We start from the raw sequence: 21,030 nt of genomic DNA on the forward strand, positions 1-21,030 counted from the left end.
GCTCAAAGCAAGGTGTTTAGAGGTATGGTTTCGAGTAAAGAGTAACCACTAACAGGAGGAGAGGGAATGAAAAAACCCAGAATCTCTCCACAGATTCTTAATTACAGGCATTTCAACATTTTACCCACTTGAGTACAAACAAGTGCTGTGAATGAGAATGTATTAGGACAAGAATGTTAGCAAACAACTTTTTTGTGTGTGTGGTTTTTTGTGTGCATGCAGACAGAACAGGCTACTTAATACCCCTCCTGACCTATATTTTAAGATTTTAAGTGTGTCAAACTTCCTACGGGTCGAAGTAGACTATAGTTTGTAACACATAATGTCAAGTATTACAAAAACAAATGTATAAAACACCATCTTTATGGATTTATTTAGCTCTGTCTGCTCTAAAAGACTTGAGTTTATATAAATGGTATTAAAAAAAGGACTTATCATTCTTTAACAGTTTATACTGATTATGTGTATGGATGAAGCCAAATCTAGTACTTTATGAGCAAAAATATTAAACAGCATAACTGAATGATTTCTGAAGGTTCATGTTACTCTGAAGACTGGAGTAATGGCTGCTGTAAACAAAGAGAACTTAACTAGGAGGTTATAAAGTCAGTACTACAAGGTTGCATGAGGACAGAAGTGGTTCAAGGAAAACTGTAGAAGAAAGATGGAGGTTTAAAACACAAAGCAGATGGCTCACCGCATTGTTGTGACACTAAACGTCCCGGAGTAAAATCTAAGCAGATCTCTCATGTTATGGTGAAGCCCACTCATAAAGAGGCTCATGATGATTTTTTTTTCTCTCACTAACACCTCTAGAGCCGAGCATGCATAGAAACAGTTCACTTACCGCTTGGACTCTTTTATTTATTTATTTATTTAAAAAAAAAAAATGCATTCTTTTTATGTGTGCACGTGCTTCTAAAATACAGAAAAAATAAATTTACAAAAAAAAAAATTGGATATAAATATTGTGAATTCAAAATTATTGTAAGTGGAATAAAAATGTTAAATAAAATAACTAACTTTTATTTTCCCTCCATGAAGGAACTCAAAAGAGGGGAACTGCGGCTGAGGGGGTATTTGAGGCCACTGCTGATTTGAGACACTCTCTATTTAGCCGCCCACTTCCTGTCCACCAGACAGATGGGCTATTGGAGCACAGCTTGTTTCCATGACAACTATTTTGGATACAGTTAGCTGAAAACCGCAGGACACACAGACAGCCAAATAAAATACAAGGGCCCAAGTGGCTTTTATTGGAGCTTCAGATGTGTATCTGATACAAAAAGGAAACATGTCTAACTAACAGTTAAGAAGTAAAGGAAAACAATATCTGTGTGTATAAGAACACTTAAATATGCACATAAATCCAAATCAGACATTAACAACAAACTACAAATATACCCATTTGCATAAATAGATCATTTAGAATGATTCCATGTAAAAATGTAAAATAGTATAGAAAACTTTGTTATAGTTATAAAAACAGTCCCATCCCAGTATGTCTATAAATATATACAAAAGAAATGATACAAAGAGTGTATCAGTCACATTAAAAAAAAAAAAAAAAAAATTAATCAAACGCTGTACATTTAATCAGAAACAACATTTTTTTAGAAAGGGGAAGGCATAATCAGAAGTGAAATATGAATTATAGTTTTAGCATGTACACTGAGGTCAGTACAATCAAAATAACAGTAGTTTATGGGGCGTCATATAATGGTTACTGTGTAACCAAATAAACAAAATGTAACACTATTTATATGACTGTCTTCAAAGACACTTGCATGCGCTTCCTGATATTGTAACTTTGCTAATCCTGACTTACATTAGCACTGACTGCAAATTCAACAAAATCACAGTTCATTTGCTAACAATACAAAATAATGTGCTTATAAATCTGTAGTGTTATTTTGTTCAAATAAAGAAAGTTTATACTGATTCTCTATGGATCACATTTTGAAAATGCCTTCTGAAGGATTTATCAGAGGGGCTGTTGTATGGACCTTATTTGTTCATATAAGGAATGACAGACTTTGGGGAAGTCCAAGGTTGAAATTTTTTTCTTGGGAATAAAAGTTACACACATACTGTACACACAGTGCTTGTGACACTGCATCTCATAGAGTTGCTGAGCAAGAGATGATATACTGTACTCACTAAATACTGCTCATCAATATCAAAACAGCGAAGCAATGCGGATTCCCCAATCCCATTTCAATACATCCTATTCATTCATCCTTTTTTGAGATTAGCATCTCCAGTGCTATGACTTTAAAGAGGAAACCTAATAGTAAATTGTAATTGTGACCTCTCTTTCAGCATCACAAAACAATTGAGAAGGGATAAAAAGACAGCTATCTGCTTATACTCAGGTAAAATAGAAAATATGGCTCAAAACCTTCAAGGTATTTGGCAGAAACACATCAGAGAGATTCTATTATTTCACTCTCAGTTCACAAAGTACTTAAGGCTCATATACTGTATTAGGTCACCCCAAAACTGTTCATTAGACTACACTAAAAGATCTGTTGTATCCTAATAGAGCAGGAAGCATGGTGTAAACTAGTCTGTAGGATCTTCAAATCTCTGTCAGCGTGAGCTTAAACATTCCTCCCATTTCCTCAATCTGGATCTGGAAGGTGTCCTCATTGGAGTAGTGCTTGATGATGTTGTCGTCCATGTTTACCAAGATCCTGAAAAGAACCAGAGATGGAGGGACACTGGGGTTTAGTTTTACCCCTGACTGACTGTGGTTCAGTGATTGATCAAACGGTTACATTAGGTCTTTCAATTTAACATGGTAATTTAGTAAAACGATTTACAAAATACATTCATAAAAATACATTTAAATTAATTTACTATAAAAAGAAAAAAATATTTTTATTATAATAATTTGCTGAAAAAAAGATGCAGTTATTTTGATCAGAATAAATGACTAAAATGAATTTTGTCATTTAATTCATTTGAATAAAAACGTAATGTTTTTAGTTCTAGATTAATATTTTATATTTTTATATATATTTGATTAGTTTTGTTAAATTCATTAGTTTTAATAATTAAAAATAAAAATAAATTAATAAATAAAAAATATAAATCTAGAAAAATTTAATTTAACGAATAATAAATAAATAAATAAATAATGAATTTAATGCAAGTCATAGCCCCTAAATGTAATCGATTGACAGCCCTAGTTTAAAAAACAAAAATCTTACCCTTTCTTGCATTTCTTGCAGACCTTCCCCATCTTCTCAAGAGGAACATCATATTTCTCTGAAATCTGGTGAAGAGCAAATCCATTAGCAGGAAGTAAACTCTATTAACATGCAGTTGTTAATCACATAGCAGTAAGGACAGCAATTGATCATTTTAAGCAACTCAGCACAATAATAATGAAAGTGTGTATGTATTTCTTCGCAAGTACACTTATATAATTAGACTTTTAGAATGGCTGAAAGAAACAGTGTAACTCAATACAATCCATCTTGAAAATCACAGACTGGTCCCTTCCTTTAAAAAGATAGTTCAAAGAAGCTATTTTTTTTTTTTTTTAACTATCTTTATTTATCAAAGCCGTGATAACAGACATTTATCAAAGTATCTTCTTTCATGTTCCACAAATGGTGACAGAATTTTCATGTTTGAGTGAGCTATCCATTTAAGTGGTAATTCGGTGAGTAATGCAACACTATGTACTGATTAAATGGAACATTTGTAGGCCTTAGTAAGTTTTCAAGCCAACTAGTATCAAAGTTCATCTTATTTGGGGATACGAGTGGTTCAGTTTAATGTTTTCCAACCCCCCGTTATCCTAACAGTCCCTCTTCCCATTCTCAAAGCTGGCTGAAGTGTTGCAATACTTGGTTAGCATTGTGTTACACACACTACATTCTTATACCTGTCACAGGAACCTCTTTAGCCCTTGCCAGCTTTTGTGATTATTAGATGGATGTGTTTGTGAGCCAGCGTGTTTCTCGTTGTGGCCTCCTGCAGTGTTTTAATGCAGACGGTCTGTTGCCAGTCGATCTCCTGCTACGTAACTCAATGCCCCCATTAAATCTCCCAGCTTCAGCCTCTGATTTCAGGGACTTTTCTGCACTGGCCACATGTTAGTGCACTTCTCTGGCATCTGAATTTCTCTGGGAGGTGCTGTGCTGCATTAGAAACGTAGCTGTGGGTTTGGATGGGATGTATAATTTTTGGGTGGGAGCTTTCTTGGAAGGAGTATTCGTGTGTTATTGTCTGTTTGTGTGGTGCAAGCGATGCATTACTAAACAAAATTATACTGTTATGTTTAGAACATCAAATTAATGTTTTTCTCCATTCTTTCTGTGACTGTGTCCTTAAACAACCCTGCACTACAGACAGTGAACCTGTATTAGTTACATTAGATTATAGATATACATTTCCTAAAGAAATATGAGTGGTTCTTGTTATGATGCTGATGTCATAGTTAGTCAGTTATGCAGTTATTGCAAAGGTACTCTTCTAGTGTTTTTAGTGCACTGCTATTAGTTTTATCATCAGGCAGGGAAAAAGTCAAAGAATAATTGTTCAAGTGAAATCAATACCAGGTTATATGGAGTTTAGTATACCTAAATTAGTATATTATTACTATACATTATTTTAGCATCTTAATTTTATTGTTGTTAGATAAAAATATATCTTATGGATACTTTTATTGGATTTAGTTTTTACACTGAGCTCATCACAATGCATAATGAGAATGCTTTAGGTGGTGCCATTAATTTCAACAGAGTTTGATGTTAGCGACTTGTTACTCTTGAACAATAATAAGCATAAAAACACAAAGCACACAAAAAAATATTTTAGTAAATAAACCAGAATTATTATTATTATTATTTTAGCATCTTAATTTCATTATCATTATTATTTAATTTTTTAATTACACTATTTTATTGAAAATTTTATAGACATTTATTTACCTACTTACACTTTTTTAATGGATAATTTTTGATGTCTACTATATTGGATGTATTTTATAGACTGAGCTCACCGCAATGCTTAATGGTAATGTGTGTTCCCCATTTCCTAACTGTATATGATCAAAAGTGATGTTTGCCTTAGCAAACGGCACTAATAATGTTGAATGTGGACATTTGGGAAAAGAGTAGTGAACTCACCGCTTCCACCAGGCCTTGTAGAGTGGGAGTTTTCAGCATGAGAGCATCAAACACTTCCTCTGCCTCCTTGCGCACATACAGCAAAACTGCAAAGGCAGAGAAATGTGGTCAGCCATGGTCACTCATGCACAAACTGCAAGCCCAGTTTTCTTCAAACTGAGGTCAGACTTGGAAACCAACATAAACTAGAAAGTAAAGTCCAAGTTATCTGCCAAGGCTTTCATGTGGCAGATGATTTGATATGCTCTTTTAATGCATGCCTTGTGCCTCACATGCTGTTCCCTAGTTGGGGTTGCTGCTGATATCTATAAAAACACGGGTGTCATCCCCTCCTCCCCTTTCACCCAAAAACCCCAGAAGGATGGGCCAGCATCCCAAGCCATTACTGGGAACATTGAGCTACAGCAAGGGATGTTCAGTGATGTGGAAAGTCCGGAGTACACAGATTACACACATTACATTCTATTCCAAAGCCGTCGTGTTGTTTTTGGCAAGAGGTTTGGTTAAATCCACACAAGCACGCACCCTCCCACACACGGCTGACCGTGACTGCTATTCGATAGATAAACAAGCAGAGGATGGCCACATAGAAACAAGGCATCGTGGTGGGAGGGCTAGCAGCCTTCAATGACCTGCAAATTTTCGTTCTTTATTTGATTTCCACTGAAATGTTGAGACATACTAGTCTATAATTAGGACCTACCTGGATACAAACAATAGCTCTGTCCCAAAACCTAGTCAGCTGAATCACTACCTACTACCCACAAAGGCAACTGCCTTCTAAGGCAGCATCCTAACATCATGGAAACTCACAAGTGATCGATCTGGAACACTGGACAGAGTGACTCCACACATCACGTAAACAGTGCCCCACACACGCAATTAATTAAAAGACAAAAGTTGAGCAAATCCATGAGCATGAGCCTACCCATGCTTATTGGAAATATGTGCCTCTATGTAAATTTCGGCAAAAAAAAACATACCTATGTGTACGAATCATTGCAGTTTCCAGTTGAAATGAACACTAGAGGCAGTAAAACTCCTTTTCACACATACATATTTACAGGGCCAGAGTTTCGATTAAGAAAGCCTGATTTGCGCACAATTACTTGCAGAATATTATGTTTTTCAATCCAGTTTTAAAATGCTGCAAGATTTGAAAACTAATACTTTTGAACATTAGCGTCACAAATACAGCTTCATATGTATGGGTTTTCTAAGTCAGTAAGTTTGCTCATTGGTTTGCACTTGTGAGTGGAAGAGCTCTGTTACAAATCCTGTGAAACTGCAGTTTGACAAAACAGCTGATACTTGCATTTAAGGAAGTATAGCATGGTTGCATTAACGAATATGGTTTTATATCACTTTTACATTCTTTAGCACTGTCGGTTAGGTTTAGTGTTGGGTTTGGTGTAGGGGGTGTTTGTCTAACACAATGGTGCATTAACCTTTTAGCAGCTGCACTGCACTGATGCGCTTTTTTCTTTCAAACCAAAGCGTAAATATACCTAGAAAACGTATCCTTGTGGCACAGCTGATACAGCTCATATTCTCCAAAATGGTGCTACAGTGACGTGGAGAGAGACAGAGGAGAAGAATTGTTGAATAAAGTCATTATTTTTGTTTTCCTCCCGTACAAAAAGTATCCTCGTCACTTCATAACGCTACGATTGAACCACTGATGGCAGATGGACTATTCTGACGATGCTTTTCATACTTTCCTGGACCTTGACACTGTTATTTACTTGGCAGTCTATGGGACAGTCACAAGCCTCCCGGTTTTCATCCAAAATATCTTAAATTGTGTTCAGAAGATGAACTAAGCTTTTATGGGTATGGTTTTTATGGGGGTAAGTGATTAATGACAAAATTTTAATTTTGGGGTGGCGTATCCCTTTAATTACATTATATATTACTATTGTTATTATTGTTATTATTATATTTTTACAATTATTCTAAATTATATTTAATTAAATTATTTTATGGATACTCTTCAGTATTGCATGAAATGCAAATATAGGTGTGTTCATGCCATGTCAGAATTATTATTATTAACTTGTAAAAAACATCCTCATAGAACTCATAACTTGTAAACTCTCTGAGAGCTCTAACTTAAACAACTGATTTCAGTAAAGTTTTATTTATATATTTTTTTAAATATTATTATTATGATTATATGTTAAAAATTATTTTCACAATTTTTTTGTTTACAATTTACAATTATTAAATAACATCTATTATTATTATTATATGTAGATTTTTATACTAAAATTAAAAATATTTTATTATACTATTTTATGAATTCTTTTTAGTACTGTTAACAACATGTCAGAATTACTGTAATTACGAGTTTCTGACTTGTAAAAAGCATTTAAGTCCTCATAGAACTTGTAAATGCAAGTTGTTAACTCTGAATTTTCTGAGAGCTGTGACTTGCATCACGTGACTGCTGCAAATTCATTTAGCTGTTGATAGTGTTGCCACAGAAACACATAATTTCTAGCTCGTGAACACCTCCAAGTAGAACATCACAATTTGTCATCTCATAATTACGGTAATTACAGCATGACTTGAACACAGCATATATTTAAAACCATCATGTCTCTCAAAAAGTCTGCCATCTTGATTTCTTATTTTTATTGAGCACACTGCAGTGCATCATGTGATTGTCTTTTCCATGAAGGATACATGTGATATTTCCGTAGAGTTAGTCAAAAACAACATCTTAGGAGATATCCTTCATAGGCAGCTCACTAGGTTTTGGAACAGAGCAAATGTGTTTTGAATTAGGATGTTTTTGTGTGTGGTTACTCACAAGCAACCAAATGGCACTGCACCATAACAGTGTCGATAGTTTTAGCGCCAACAATACTGAAATAAACACAAAACTACCCTGTCTCATCCACAGCAGGGACAAAACGAATGACATATAACCCAGTTCCAGTTAAAACACACCTCTTTTGGGCTCATCCATCCTTGCCAGCTTATTGGGAGGTGATCCAAACTCCTCCTCGGAATAAGGTAATCTCTTCATAGCTGAGCTGAACAGTGAAAAAAGGAGAGACGAGATGATGAGAAAGATGCAGCAGATGAGTGTAGTTCTGAGAAAACCTCCATCCCTATAGAAAAAGAAGGCGCTGACAAGTACATCATTACCCATGACACAAACAGCACCTGCACATTTCCCGGAAATGCTGTACAGGGAGCAACACTTCAGGGCAGAGCTAAAGGCCATTTTGCTCTAATAATGCACATTTTAAACCCTTCCCTGCCTTGAACAAACATTGCTGACATAAATGAGTACAAAGTACGCAAAAGACAGAAACTCACCCCTCTTCTGAGTCCTCCGGAGAGAAAGGCTGTAATGAGAAAAGCCAAATCATTTGATTGTGCAGACTGAAATTTTTCAAAGCAAGTCAACATAAAATGTTTAGTTTGGACCTCTCAAATAATTTACAGTATATTAATAATATTAAGCAGAACAACTGTTCAACTGTTCTACATTGATAATAATAATAATAAATGTTTATGAGCACCAAATCTGCATATTAGAATGATTTCTGAAATATCATGTGACACTTAAGACGAGTAATTAATGCTACTGAAAATTCAGCTTTGCCATCACAGAAATAACTTACATTTTAAAAAAGATTTTAAAAAAAATAATATTTCACAATATTACTGTTTTCTAAATTTTTTTAATTAAATAAATGCAGCCTTGGTGAGCGTAAGGGACTTCTTAAAAAAAAAGGATTATATTGAATACAGGATATTTATGTACTTTGCCATGAAGCTCACATTTAAAAGGCATTAAAAACATTATATTTAAATTTTACTTGATGTATTTTATTGTCGGAGAAGAATTAAACATTCAGCTGAACTGCTTCATTTTGTTTGCCGCAAAAATCTGTTTAAGATGAATCAACAATTTCCAGATCCTCTGCAGGATGACCGCAGACCCCCTGTTGAAAGCCCCTGGGTTAAACCACTAACACATGCTAAGACGGTTAACCTACTTGGGATGATTAATTACGCACTTGTAAACTTTTTGGTTTTTTTGCTCTAGGTCCTGCATACTGCAGTGTAAACTCATCACAAAAGACCGCCAGAGTATAAATCTGACCGTTCAGAACAATAGCAAGAACATTTGAATCAACACAGAAGCATTGTATAAGCACATAAAAGCACATCTTTCCCAGCTCTAAACACACTTTGTTCGTGTGACACTAGAAAGTATGGCAAAGTTCACTTTTCTTGTTCTTTTTGTGTGATTTTAGTGAAAAGTAAATAGCCAGAGCAAGGGTATATTTTTGGATCTAGATATCTGGGTTTCAATGTCACACAACTACTGATGAACAAAGGTCATGTTGGACAGGAAACTGTCTAGCATTTGCTTTCCTGTGTGTCATGTGATTTTAGCCGTATAGGTGACCAGGTTTTTGAGTCAAAGATGGACAGTGAAGTTAAAGGAAGGGTTCTACCAAGAAACTGAACTGATTTAAAAATAACTTCCAGGTCTAAGACATGTGAGTCAGGGATGGGTACCAATGATGTTTATGACCGGAAATGGTACGCTGAACAAAGTTGGCGGGGTAAATTATGCATGTTATGATTTGTTAAGAAACCGCGTGTGGGCTTAAGATGGTGATCCCTTGCCAAGAACCCTCTGATAACAGCCAATCCCATGCCATAAATGGCAGATTTCATAACCGTGAGAAATGACTGTATTCCTTCCAACTGACTGCATCATTCTGGTCACCGTGACCCAACGACAATCTGCTGTTTCCGTGAAATGCTTCAGCAGTCTGCACTCACACAAGCAATAAAGAGCACTGAAATGATGATGTCAATATGCTTTTACCTACAGCCACTTATATGTTAATGATCATATGGAACATTTCTGCTGATGGCTTCATCATAGAGGCACTGGCACATACGTAGATAATTAATACTTTTTGCAAGAGACCACAAATCATAATCTGTTTTTTAACACTCCCAACAGCATTCTATTTGTTTAATAGGTTTTACTACATACAGTTAATTACATATTCTTATACTTGATACTTAATTAAATAAAGTAAAATTCATTGAGCTTTGACTAAGTCAGACAAAATTATTAAAAAATATGCAAGGGAAAAATAAAAGTTTAATGTAGATATATCATATATTATTATTTCATAAAAAATATATAATATATTTTTAGAATTTATAATTTATTAATTAGTTAATAAATACATTATAATTATAAACATTTTAATGGGAAAAGGTGATAAACTGTTCAAACAAAAGCCAGGTTGCTCTATCTTTTTTTTCCCATTAACCCAATCTTGCACCAGCATTTTTTGGAAAAGATTTTCTCAGACTGAACCATCTCCGGCAAAGCCTAACAGATAAGATTCTGGATTGCTAATGCAAAAGCTGCAAGTTTATTGCCATGCAGAAGTAACCCAGACACTGGAGAGTTACTGAGGTCAAAATCAATCTAAACTTTATGATTGTGCTCACATTCTGCAAAAATACATTATCGTATATTCTCGTATCTTCGTATCTTATCACCAGTGCTCACATGCAATGTGTCATAACACACACTGCATAATCCACATGTCTAGCAGCTGTATACTTGTAGAGCACAGTGCATTTGAGTTTCATAAGTCTGACAATGATGGAAATGTTAAAAAGCAGCAAATATCATGTGTTACCTATAGAGGTGATATGCATTTATTGACCCCCCAACTGTTTAAAATAGGTCACTTGAAACGTACAAACTTTTACTGTATATCTGATATTTGTAATTGTGAAATTAAAAAAGTTTTGCACACAGTGTACTCACATGACGCTGGAAGGTGGAGAAATGGATGTCGGGGATGAAAAGAACAGGCTGCGTCTCGAAGTCCGTCATCGTCTTGAAGATGGTGATGTCGCTGCGCTTGTGCAGAAGGGGAACCTTGCCATCTTGCCCAACTGGGAAAAATGGGGCAAGGACAGAGTGTAAAACACCTCTTACTGAAGCTCTAGTCACACGTTTCTACTACGAAGTACCATCATGTCAGTTAAATCTACACGTCAAAGTAAAAACCTGAAGCGGTGCTTACAGTTTGCCAAAGGAGGGTTGACGTCAGGGCATTTGCCCTTCCTACGGGACTGTTTCCTCTCCTCATCACGGATCTTGCGCTCTGCACCCTTGTCACAGAAGACCTTAATCTGGCAGTAAGCGCGGTGGATAGGCTTATTGCTGCGGTTGTTGTAGCTGTAGGTGTCAATCTGTATGTTGAGCGGTAGGCCCTTCACTCCCTTCTGAGAGGAGAAGTCTGTGCTCAGACAGTTCACTGAGATGAAGATCTAACGAGGGAAGAGAGGGAACAGTTAAATGCCTTGTTGCCATCATTTGTTACAAATTGATCCTTGGAAATAAAGAGTATTGTTAAGCTCAACTTAAATTTCTTCAATTGTGTGAAGTAAAAAAAAAAAAAAAAGTTCACACTGATTATAAATTCTTACTAGTCCAGTTTTTTTCTTCCAGAATTTTTTCAAAAAATAAAAATAGTAAAGTGTTCAAGTGCAGTGAACTGAAAGAACAAGCAAGTGCTTTTTTAGTCTTAAACTTCATTCGCTGTGTGGGTAGCTTTGCTTGTTTTGAACTTATGAATACTGTTTTCTGTAAATACGTGAGGACACCAGACTGTGTTGCCATTATCTGTGTTGTTTGTCGCCCCCTTTTGAAACCAGAATAGAATCACAGCACATATTGTTTTTAGACTTTGGGTTAATTTTCTAGTTATAGCTAGTAGTGATACATTTTTTTTCAGGATTCTTTGATGGATATAAAGTAGACATTTTCAGTGTTACAATGTGCAACAAAAGTATTATTTTCTTACTTATTTAAAATCTTATTGACCCTAAACTTCTGAATGGTTGTGTATATGTAAAACTCTTAAACAGCATCTGTTTATTCCTACCAAAGCAAAATTTACTTTAACTTTATTCAATGACAATACAGCATCTTACGTAATAATAGATTATTAACAAAAGGCCTGATACAAACTAAGAAGAACAATTACAAACAAATGGTCTTTCAACTAATCATCAAATATTTACACAAGCATTCAATCAATGCTTGTAATGTCTCAAAAAGTCCGCTAGGGAGCGCCACAAATCCATTCCAACCGTCTTTACCAAACCTTTCAGGGTCTTGCCCTTTCTCTCTCTCCACTTTCTGTTTCTCTCTATCTGTCTTTCCCAAGCACACAGAATCCAAACCACTCCCACATGTAACACTGCAAACAGTCGGCACACAGGAGACTGTGCACACGGATGAGTATCCTACAGCGCCGGGCTTATCTTATGATCTGCATCCTGGTTATAGGACAACACTGCTCACTGCAAAAACACCCCATTTCAGTTTTTAAACGTTGAATTATTTACTTTAATGTGACTAATTAGAACTATAATTACATGAATACACAACAAGGACTATTTCTCAGACAGATCTGCTTCAAAACTAATCAGACTGAGGCAGAGGATTTGAACCAAAATTTGTTTGTCCCTTTGCGACGGGTTTAACCCGACTAGTCTCGACACACTCGTCAAACAGGATTCCATTAGCTGTCAGTGCTCACTGTTCCCCCTTTAGAGTTTCCTCATTCTTGATGCAATTGTTGGGCGCGTCTCCCCATAAACCCATCAGTTCAGCACAAAATAGAGCTGTCAGGCCTAATGATCTGAGAACTAATCATTTCAGCATTCACATACACCTGAGCTCACTGAAACAACAGATATCTACATCAGTCCAGCATCTTCATCTTAAAAAAAATATGAAGTTAAGGTATTGGCCAATGTTAGAAAACACCAGTGCCCAGCTCAAGTAACTAAACTTATCTTGGAAAGTCCCTTCTTTACACTTTATAAGGATATTTCTTAATGTTTCTCTGGATATAGCACACTTTGTTTTGTTGCCTTTTTTATGTACACTAAGCGATATGCATATGGTCTGTTTTGAGTGTAAAACTTCATATTAGTCATACTTTTCCTAAAAGGTCACGTCTATTTTAAGATCCTTTATCCGCATACCAAAAACACATACCTAGAAATTTAACACATTTAAAAAGATGTTTGCTATTATTTTACTTTACACTCTAAAGCTTTTCAACAGAAAGTCACTTGTTTTTTAACAGATGTCAAGAGACAAATCAAATAAAAGACCAATAATGTTGTTTAATAATTACATGTTTTCACTAAAACTATGATTAGATGATTTACATTGGATTTACATTAGAAATGCCCTTTAATGTCTTAATACCTTTGCTTCCTCACTGATGTCCCATGTGAATGAAATGGCATTATATGAAATCTCCTCAATATTGCTGATGGTGTTGAAACTTTCTTTGTAGTCCGCTGTGGGAGACAAGAGAGGCTTGATTAATGAGTATAGACAGACAAGTGGATGATTTACATTTTGTAAGAGAATGGATAAATGGGGAATGGAATATTTTGGTTGTATCATAATTTGAAATCAATAACACAGGCAGAGGTGACTATCACAGACTATAACTAAATGTTAATGAGCTTTTAAGATAAAATCAAGACAGTTAAACATAACTAGTTAATCAAGGCTTGTTACATATGTTGTACTTTACTAATATGATATCATGACATTAAAGGGATAGTTCACCCAAAAATAAAATTTTCTGTTATCATTTACTCAGTTGATGGTAGCCATTGACTTTCACAGTATTTTCCATACTGTGGAAGTGAATGGCTACAGTCAACTCTTTAGTTATCAACATTCTTTAGAATATCTTATTTTATGTTCAACAGTAGAAAGAAACTCTTACAGGTTTGGAACAACATTAAAGGTGAGTAAATGTTGACAGAATTTTAATTTTTAAGTCATAAAGGGTATTTTCCTCTCAGAAGTTGACTTTCATTGAAAGCAAGATCATGTTGTGTACCCTTTCATGTTTTACAGTGCTCATCTTTTATTTGTTGTGTTCATTGTGGAGGTCATTGATGGCTCTCCCCTTGACCTATTGTCTTGTCCCCACCTACAGCCCCCCGCATCCACTTTGTCTGTATGCCTGTTTGCTATCTGTACTTGTTACTCCACCCTGAACTACACTGGACCCAGAGACTCAAAATCTCTTTCAAGACTCTTTCAAGAGACATGAAAGTATGAGTGAGATCAGTGAATGTACTGATACCCCTAGACAAAGACTTCTCACCAATATCAATGCATCTCTGCTTGGCCGTGTGCTGTCTTGAGTGCCAGTATTTCCAGTGCTTGAGTTGGTCATCTCTGGATTTCTCTTCTCCAAACACTACCATCACAACACTCTGAAAAACAACATAGTGTTTGTTACTGTTTTCTATTAATGTACACGCACTCTCAAACAAGTACTCGTACATTCAGTGGTACAGGAAGTATTTACACACTTAAATACATACTAATTTCACTGGAAAGTATCTGGACACATCAAATGGCATCCGCTAACAAATCATACTACAAAATGTATTTTTCCAAGTAGCAAGGTTTTTTTTTGTTAATTATACAATAGATAAAAAGAAAACAGATAGAAAGAGAATTGAGATAGCTAGTATTAGAGGTATTTTTTTATATAGAAAACAAGCAGTTATAAAACAAATAGAGTGCAAGTCTTAAAGGGTTTTAATAAAAAAAAGAAAACAGATCACATAGAATTAGAATAGAGAGTGCGAGAGTTAAATAAAATAAATAAATAAATATATATTTTTTTTATATACTCTTCTTACCCTGACTTTACAGATGGGGCCATGCAGCAGTTTGCCACTGTCGGTTTCCCTGAGGGTGATGGGATAGAACTGGCCCTTGTTGAGGTATGTCATTGTGCCATCACCAGATTTCTGTCTGAGAGACTTGGAGGCTTCTAATGTGTATTCAAAATTATTACTGTTGATCAGACACAAAAAAAGGTCACCACTTAATACATATTTGCACCATCAGATCAAATACACTCATGACAATTTCCATGTTTGCTATTACACAGAAGAGGCAGCTTGTTATATTTGTTGTAGGCTGACGTTCATTTACACATGGGCCATGAGCACCTGCCAGGAGGATGCACCAGCGACCTATTCATGCTTTTTGCACACACTCAGCTGACAGAATCTGATATCTTTTAAATGGAATGAAGTTTTTTACTGAGGTTATGTTTGACATACCCTGACATTGTGTCAAAAGTGCCATAGTCCTCTTGCGGGATGGAACCCATGCCTAACTGGAGATCCCTTTGGAACGCGAACACCTGGAGCGCACAAAAGAGGGGCAAGAGGGCCTGGCATTAGTGCAAACACCACATCACCACTCATTCAGTCAGTGGGAGAAAGCTGATTGCTAAAGCAAAAGAAAAAACAAACGGCTCTCCCTGTGTGTGCAAGGTTTTGTGGAACTATCATTTCTAAGGAAATCCTCCGTCCAGGTTTAAAAAAAAGCAGGTAGAGAGAGGGAGCAGGAAAGAGAGAGAGAGAGAGAGAAAAGGCCCTGGCTATTATGTGAGAGGAAAATACAGCACTTTATTGTGTAAGAGAGACAATGGCATAATGACATGCTAGCTGCTATTTTGGCATGTTCAAATAAAAATAGGGAGGGGGCTCAATACAACAATGTCTTTAGAGTCACCAGGTAAATGAAGTATTGTCTGAGGGTGGGAGACAGGAGATGTGTGTGTGTGTGTGTGTGTGTGAGAACTCACATCTGAGCTCTCTGGGAAGGTCGAGTCTGGGGTGCGTGGCTGTGTGTTCGGACTAAACTGGTTGTGGGGGAGCTGAGGGTCGAATACCACCGTGTGACTGTCTGGTTCTGAGCAGTGTGGATTGGGGACTGTGACGGAGAATCTATGTGATGGACCCTCAGTCTTCACTGGGTAGTTTGGCCCAGGCGCAATGGATACTGTCACTGTAGTATCAGGTGAGGGGAAAAGGCCTCTCTTGTCCTGGCCGTGCTGGTTCCCTGGAAGAACGATATTTACTCCTTTCTGAACCTGGATTCGGTTCTCCGGCGATGGCTCTTGGAGAGTGGTCATCAAGTTTCTGTTGGAAAATTTAGATGAATATGTAAAAAACAAAATATACAATATAAAACGTTTAAAAATATATATTCCATGACTTACAAACAACTGATAAATGTAAAGGTACACATTTAACTGCAACATTGTTCTTCTTCATAAAAATGTGCAAAATGCACGACTGTTAAAAACCTATCACGTCTAAAACTTATATCAAAGATAAACCTAGTCATACTACCCACTGACAAAAAAAAAAATGAATATAAACAATACATTATATTTAAAAAATTAAGCTACTAAATGTTAAAAGGTAAACACATCAAGTGTCACCTTTTACAGATATTTGTTTACAAATTACTTGCTGTATATTTAGAATTTTGTAACCTAAATGGGACGTATAGTAATAAATGTTTTGTGATTAAAAATGAAACAGCCTCCCTTCTCTTTCTGTTGTGTACCGCTTCTGGTTGACCCACGCGCAATCGCGCATGCGCATCCCTACGCGGTATAATCTTTTAACGATAGCGTGCTTGATTTTTATTATTTTTTCTTTGCGAAATGTGAATATTTGCTGGGCTTTAAACAATAATAAAATACAAAGTACAGATAAAAATATATCTGCGCAACTTTGTAGTTTTTTTTTTTTTTTACATTGACGTCAATGACGTAGTTTCAGCGTGCTCAGCGAACAGACCCAACAAATCGTTTTCTTTATTGATTTTTGTTAATTATTAAGCTAATTGCAGCCCTAGCAAAGAATAACATAAAGTAGGGTCTCATCTTCTCAGTATGGGAAAAACGGCATTCACTATTGCATCTTTGATGAGAGCTTCACCTTTTGTTGGGATCCACATCAGAGCCCAGGACGTCAGCCTTTGGCTGGGATATTGTTCTCTTTTCCCGCGGCACCTGGGGAAAGTAAACAAACTCTATGTAAGTCTGACCACATCCAATAGCATCAGCTTTACCTATTATATCTGTCAATGAACATATTTAACATACTAGGTGACATTTTATGAAGCAACAGGATGTCAGATATCATTAAATTAATACTTATTTTGCACGCAAATAATTATCATAAGCATTAAATAAGTTTTTTGTTGTTGTTGTGTAAAGTTCCTCCTTTTATCCCCTTTAAAAGAATAATTCTGATGTTTCCATTTGTCTGTTTTAAGATATAAATTATTACATATTTAATGTTTTTTTTAACTTAAATGTATATATGAATTATATATTTAACATTTATTTAATTTTTTATATTTTTATTGTGCTTGGTGTATTATTGCTATAGCAGTATTTTGGGTTTTGTGAAAAGTGCATTACAAATGATTATTATTATTATTGATGTTAATCTCTACTAGTTGTACCTTGTAGTATTCGTATAGAAAACCCAGGGCTGCGGCACTGTCCTCATCTCCATTGATGCTCATCATTGCCTTAGTGGCGGCTGTGAGGGGGTTCTCCAGGAACGACTTCCAGGCCTCGTCCTCACTTGTGTAAGGCCGCCGCTGGTTGTAAGCCGGATCATTCTGTAGCACGAGCACTGCCCGCTTACTGTGAGGAACAGTTCAGAAAGAGCCGTCAGTACTAGAACAACAGCTAAAGGAATCGTCAGGCAGTGGTAGGCGGGCTGTGTGATTTGTAAACACAAAGAGTCAAAAGGAATGAAATGATTCAAAATGTTGGGCATCGACAATCTGAAGATGTTTTGGCATTATTGCTGGTGTCAAAGTTGACAAAAGAGCTGGCTGTTGTGAAAGGCCTTCTTTATCTCAGGATCTGTGACAAAACCGGCCCAAACAACAAATCTCTGCACAGACCGCAGCTTCCCGTTTGACAGCATGTTTCACTCGCTCTTCCAGTAAAGTGTCAGAAGAAGATCTAGTGACTTTTCACAGACTGTGACAAAGTTCATTAAGGAAACCGGTTATGGCCTCTGTGCGTTTTCTTCATGGTTATGTCATTCTTGGGTACCATCATCTATTATTTAGACAAACGTGGCTTACAGAGATTGAATATACACTGATTCATTAAATGTATTTATGTGTTGAAATATCTGACAATGAAATAAGGACAAGCTAGAGTTTACTTTTCAACTTTTAAACCTTTTAACTTGGGTGGGAAAGCAGGGCGAGGTTGAGTCAGGTAGGGAAAAAAAATCTAGTGTAGTTTTTAAAGAGTAAACTAAGAACATGCCTTTTGAATTCATTCATGATAGTCTTCATCCTGATGATGTTTAGTCTCTTGTCACACAACACTCTAGCCTTTAATAATGGAATGAATCCATAAAGAGTTGCTATGACAAAACTTTGCATCCAAGTTGGTTACCGCAAACGGATTACGAGTAATTTGATAACTAATTGTGCCATTCTCTCTCCCTGTTTGGTTTTAGCTTTGCAACCTGATAGATCCGTTATCCTGGGACAATAAAACCTTGTGGACACGCAATCCCACTTTTAAAACAAAAGAGGCGACCAAGCGCAAAATTACTAATGATGTGTTTGTGGCCACATCCACCGAACTTCAAACACTAACAGAGGAGAGTTTTAGTTTTCTCTTCAGGATTCACAGACGCAAGATCTCATGTTGCTTACGCTATGGTGATGGTCGTCAACAAAGTTCTGTTTGCATGGGGGAAAGCTCACCAACGGGCAAATATTTTGGGTGTATACTTTGGTTCTTGATGTTCTTAAGTACAGGCTAACCAATTCTGAGAAGAAAACAAAACCCAAACTTTTCCAAAAAGGTCGCAGCAGATTCAGTTTAGATTAGCATGCTTGAAACAATCTGCAAAAGGCTTAAACACTGTTCTTGAGAGGGAACTGCCAACGCCTAGAAAGCAGGTGTGCTGTTTCAATCAACTCTTCTTTCAAAACATTAACAACATTTAATTTGATAAATCATAACATACTAGTCCATAAAAAAATCATACATTACTGCCATTACAAAATGTTTTACTATCTAAAAACCTTCAGCCAGTATGTTTCGCCAATTATTACCTTTCCAAAAACACAGATGTTGTTTCCAGCTGTACCTACAAGAAGCCTTTACTTATTGAGCCTTTAGGCTTAAATGTGATTTCACTCCAAACGGGAAAATGTGCACACACAAAATACATACGAACAAACCAAATAACACGCAAGTCTGACAAATAGAGCACGGCGCTCGTAACTCCCGCAGCAGGTGCAGATACACCTGTGACCGAAGCAGGTCTGAACATGACAGGTGAAGTGAAGAGCCCAGACAGCACAACTGTGTAGCGGAATCGGCTCTCGGCTGTCAGTCCGACTCCTCGTGGTAAAACACAGTTTCCGGAATTACTGAGACGAGTCAGACTGAAGAAGCTAATCTGTGTCAGTTCCACCAAATTAATCAAGATTAAGCAGTAAATAGTGCTCTATTTTTCAGTCACGGGATCCTTTTCTGTTGATCATCTCTTGGTAGACTATGGACCTACAGTGGTGAACTTACTTGTCATGCTCCTGTGACATCTCTTATGGTCGAACTGGACTTTCTAGTTGGTACTGTAAATCCGATCCTTCTTCTTGTATGGAGAGACGTTTTCACTATGGGATGAGGGCTGCGTTAGAATTGCTTGTATGAGAACGGGTTTTGTTGGCTTTTCTCGCTTTTTTGGATATACTGAGAAATCGGGGCCGGTTTTACCTGTGACAGGGCACTGGATTGGATTACACCTGAGAGGAGGAGCTTAATATTCAGCAATGCTCATTGCTTATGGTCTGTGCATGTTTAACTTAACAAAAACCCAATGAAATGAATGGTGCAGTGTAGTAGTGTTTGTTATTTATTTATTTATTTTGGCACTACATGACAGCAAAATGTTAGTTTGTTTTTGTTTCTGAATGACCTTTCTAAATTGTTCAGAGCTAGATTTTGCTGTAATTTAGACAGTATTTAAATTTTTGCAAACATGTCTAATTCAGATTTACCATAAAGGATACTTCTTTATATTTAATACAACTGAATATTAATTTTGTAAGTCTTTTAAATCATTTTACGGTATAGCAAAGGCTTCTGTATAATGACATTAACATTAAAAATGAAATTCAGTGTTACATAAATTAAAGTTTAAACTGTTGCTTTGTCTTACTACATGCTTAAGACGGCCTGAAGTTGATACAAATTGAAAAAATTTTACCAAAATGTAGAATTTACCATTTTAACTTCATAATTATAAATAGGCATATACTATTATCACCAGAGAGTAAGGGACACATTTGAACAGTGAAATGTGTTATTTTGCTTTAAATTAGTTTTCATGTTGTAAATTTTCTTGGCAGCATTTCTGTTCACGTGTATTTCTATTCACGTTATTATGTGTCTTTAGTTTCTTGTGATTTGTATGCATAACAATATTAGGTGTTGCCAATACAACATTAAGTACCCTGCGTTCATTTAGCGTAGTAGGATAGGCCAGATTCAAACTGCTGTGAACACCCACACCAACCCAAAACGGAAGATTAGAGTTCCTTAACTGAAAAATGAGGTTAATGCAAGTATATTTAATAAAACTGATCAATCACTTTATAAAACATAATACTATATAATTATAGCATAATAATGTTGCATGCTAATTATGCAAATGTTCAACAAAAAGATACTGATTTTAACCCAAATGTTGTCTTTTGAATAATCTGCTTGTTTGTTTATGAGCAAAACACTGATTTGTTTATTTACATATCATTTTGATAGTCTTCAAGAAGTCTAAAGCCAAAATGAGATGTTTATCCTGCTTCAGGTTCCCAAATTCCAAGACATTTACATTTTTTTTAATATGCAAATCACCCAGTTTCATGAAATCCATTTCCCCCTCAGTTTCTGTGACATTC

The 21,030-nt window shown here is 36.1% G+C and overlaps 1 protein-coding gene across 1 annotated transcript; it reads right to left on the reverse strand.

Annotated features, from left to right (window-relative positions):
- Positions 1-1,228: 1,228 nt before the first annotated feature.
- Positions 1,229-19,786, reverse strand: grhl1 (grainyhead-like transcription factor 1). Its single transcript, XM_042742557.1, has 15 exons — positions 19,652-19,786; positions 17,548-17,734; positions 17,016-17,089; positions 15,869-16,205; positions 15,339-15,421; positions 14,910-15,066; positions 14,363-14,474; positions 13,441-13,535; positions 11,237-11,483; positions 10,975-11,105; positions 8,475-8,503; positions 8,100-8,185; positions 5,145-5,230; positions 3,216-3,280; positions 1,229-2,696 (listed from the first exon to the last, which is right to left on the reverse strand). Exons 1-15 carry the CDS (start codon positions 19,669-19,671, stop codon positions 2,582-2,584), a joined length of 1,824 nt encoding a protein of 607 aa, XP_042598491.1. The 5' UTR covers positions 19,672-19,786; the 3' UTR covers positions 1,229-2,581.
- Between the last annotated feature and the right edge of the window lie 1,244 nt (positions 19,787-21,030).

Source organism: Cyprinus carpio, chromosome B17 (assembly GCF_018340385.1).
Source record: "Cyprinus carpio isolate SPL01 chromosome B17, ASM1834038v1, whole genome shotgun sequence".
Classification (NCBI taxonomy): domain Eukaryota; kingdom Metazoa; phylum Chordata; class Actinopteri; order Cypriniformes; family Cyprinidae; genus Cyprinus; species Cyprinus carpio.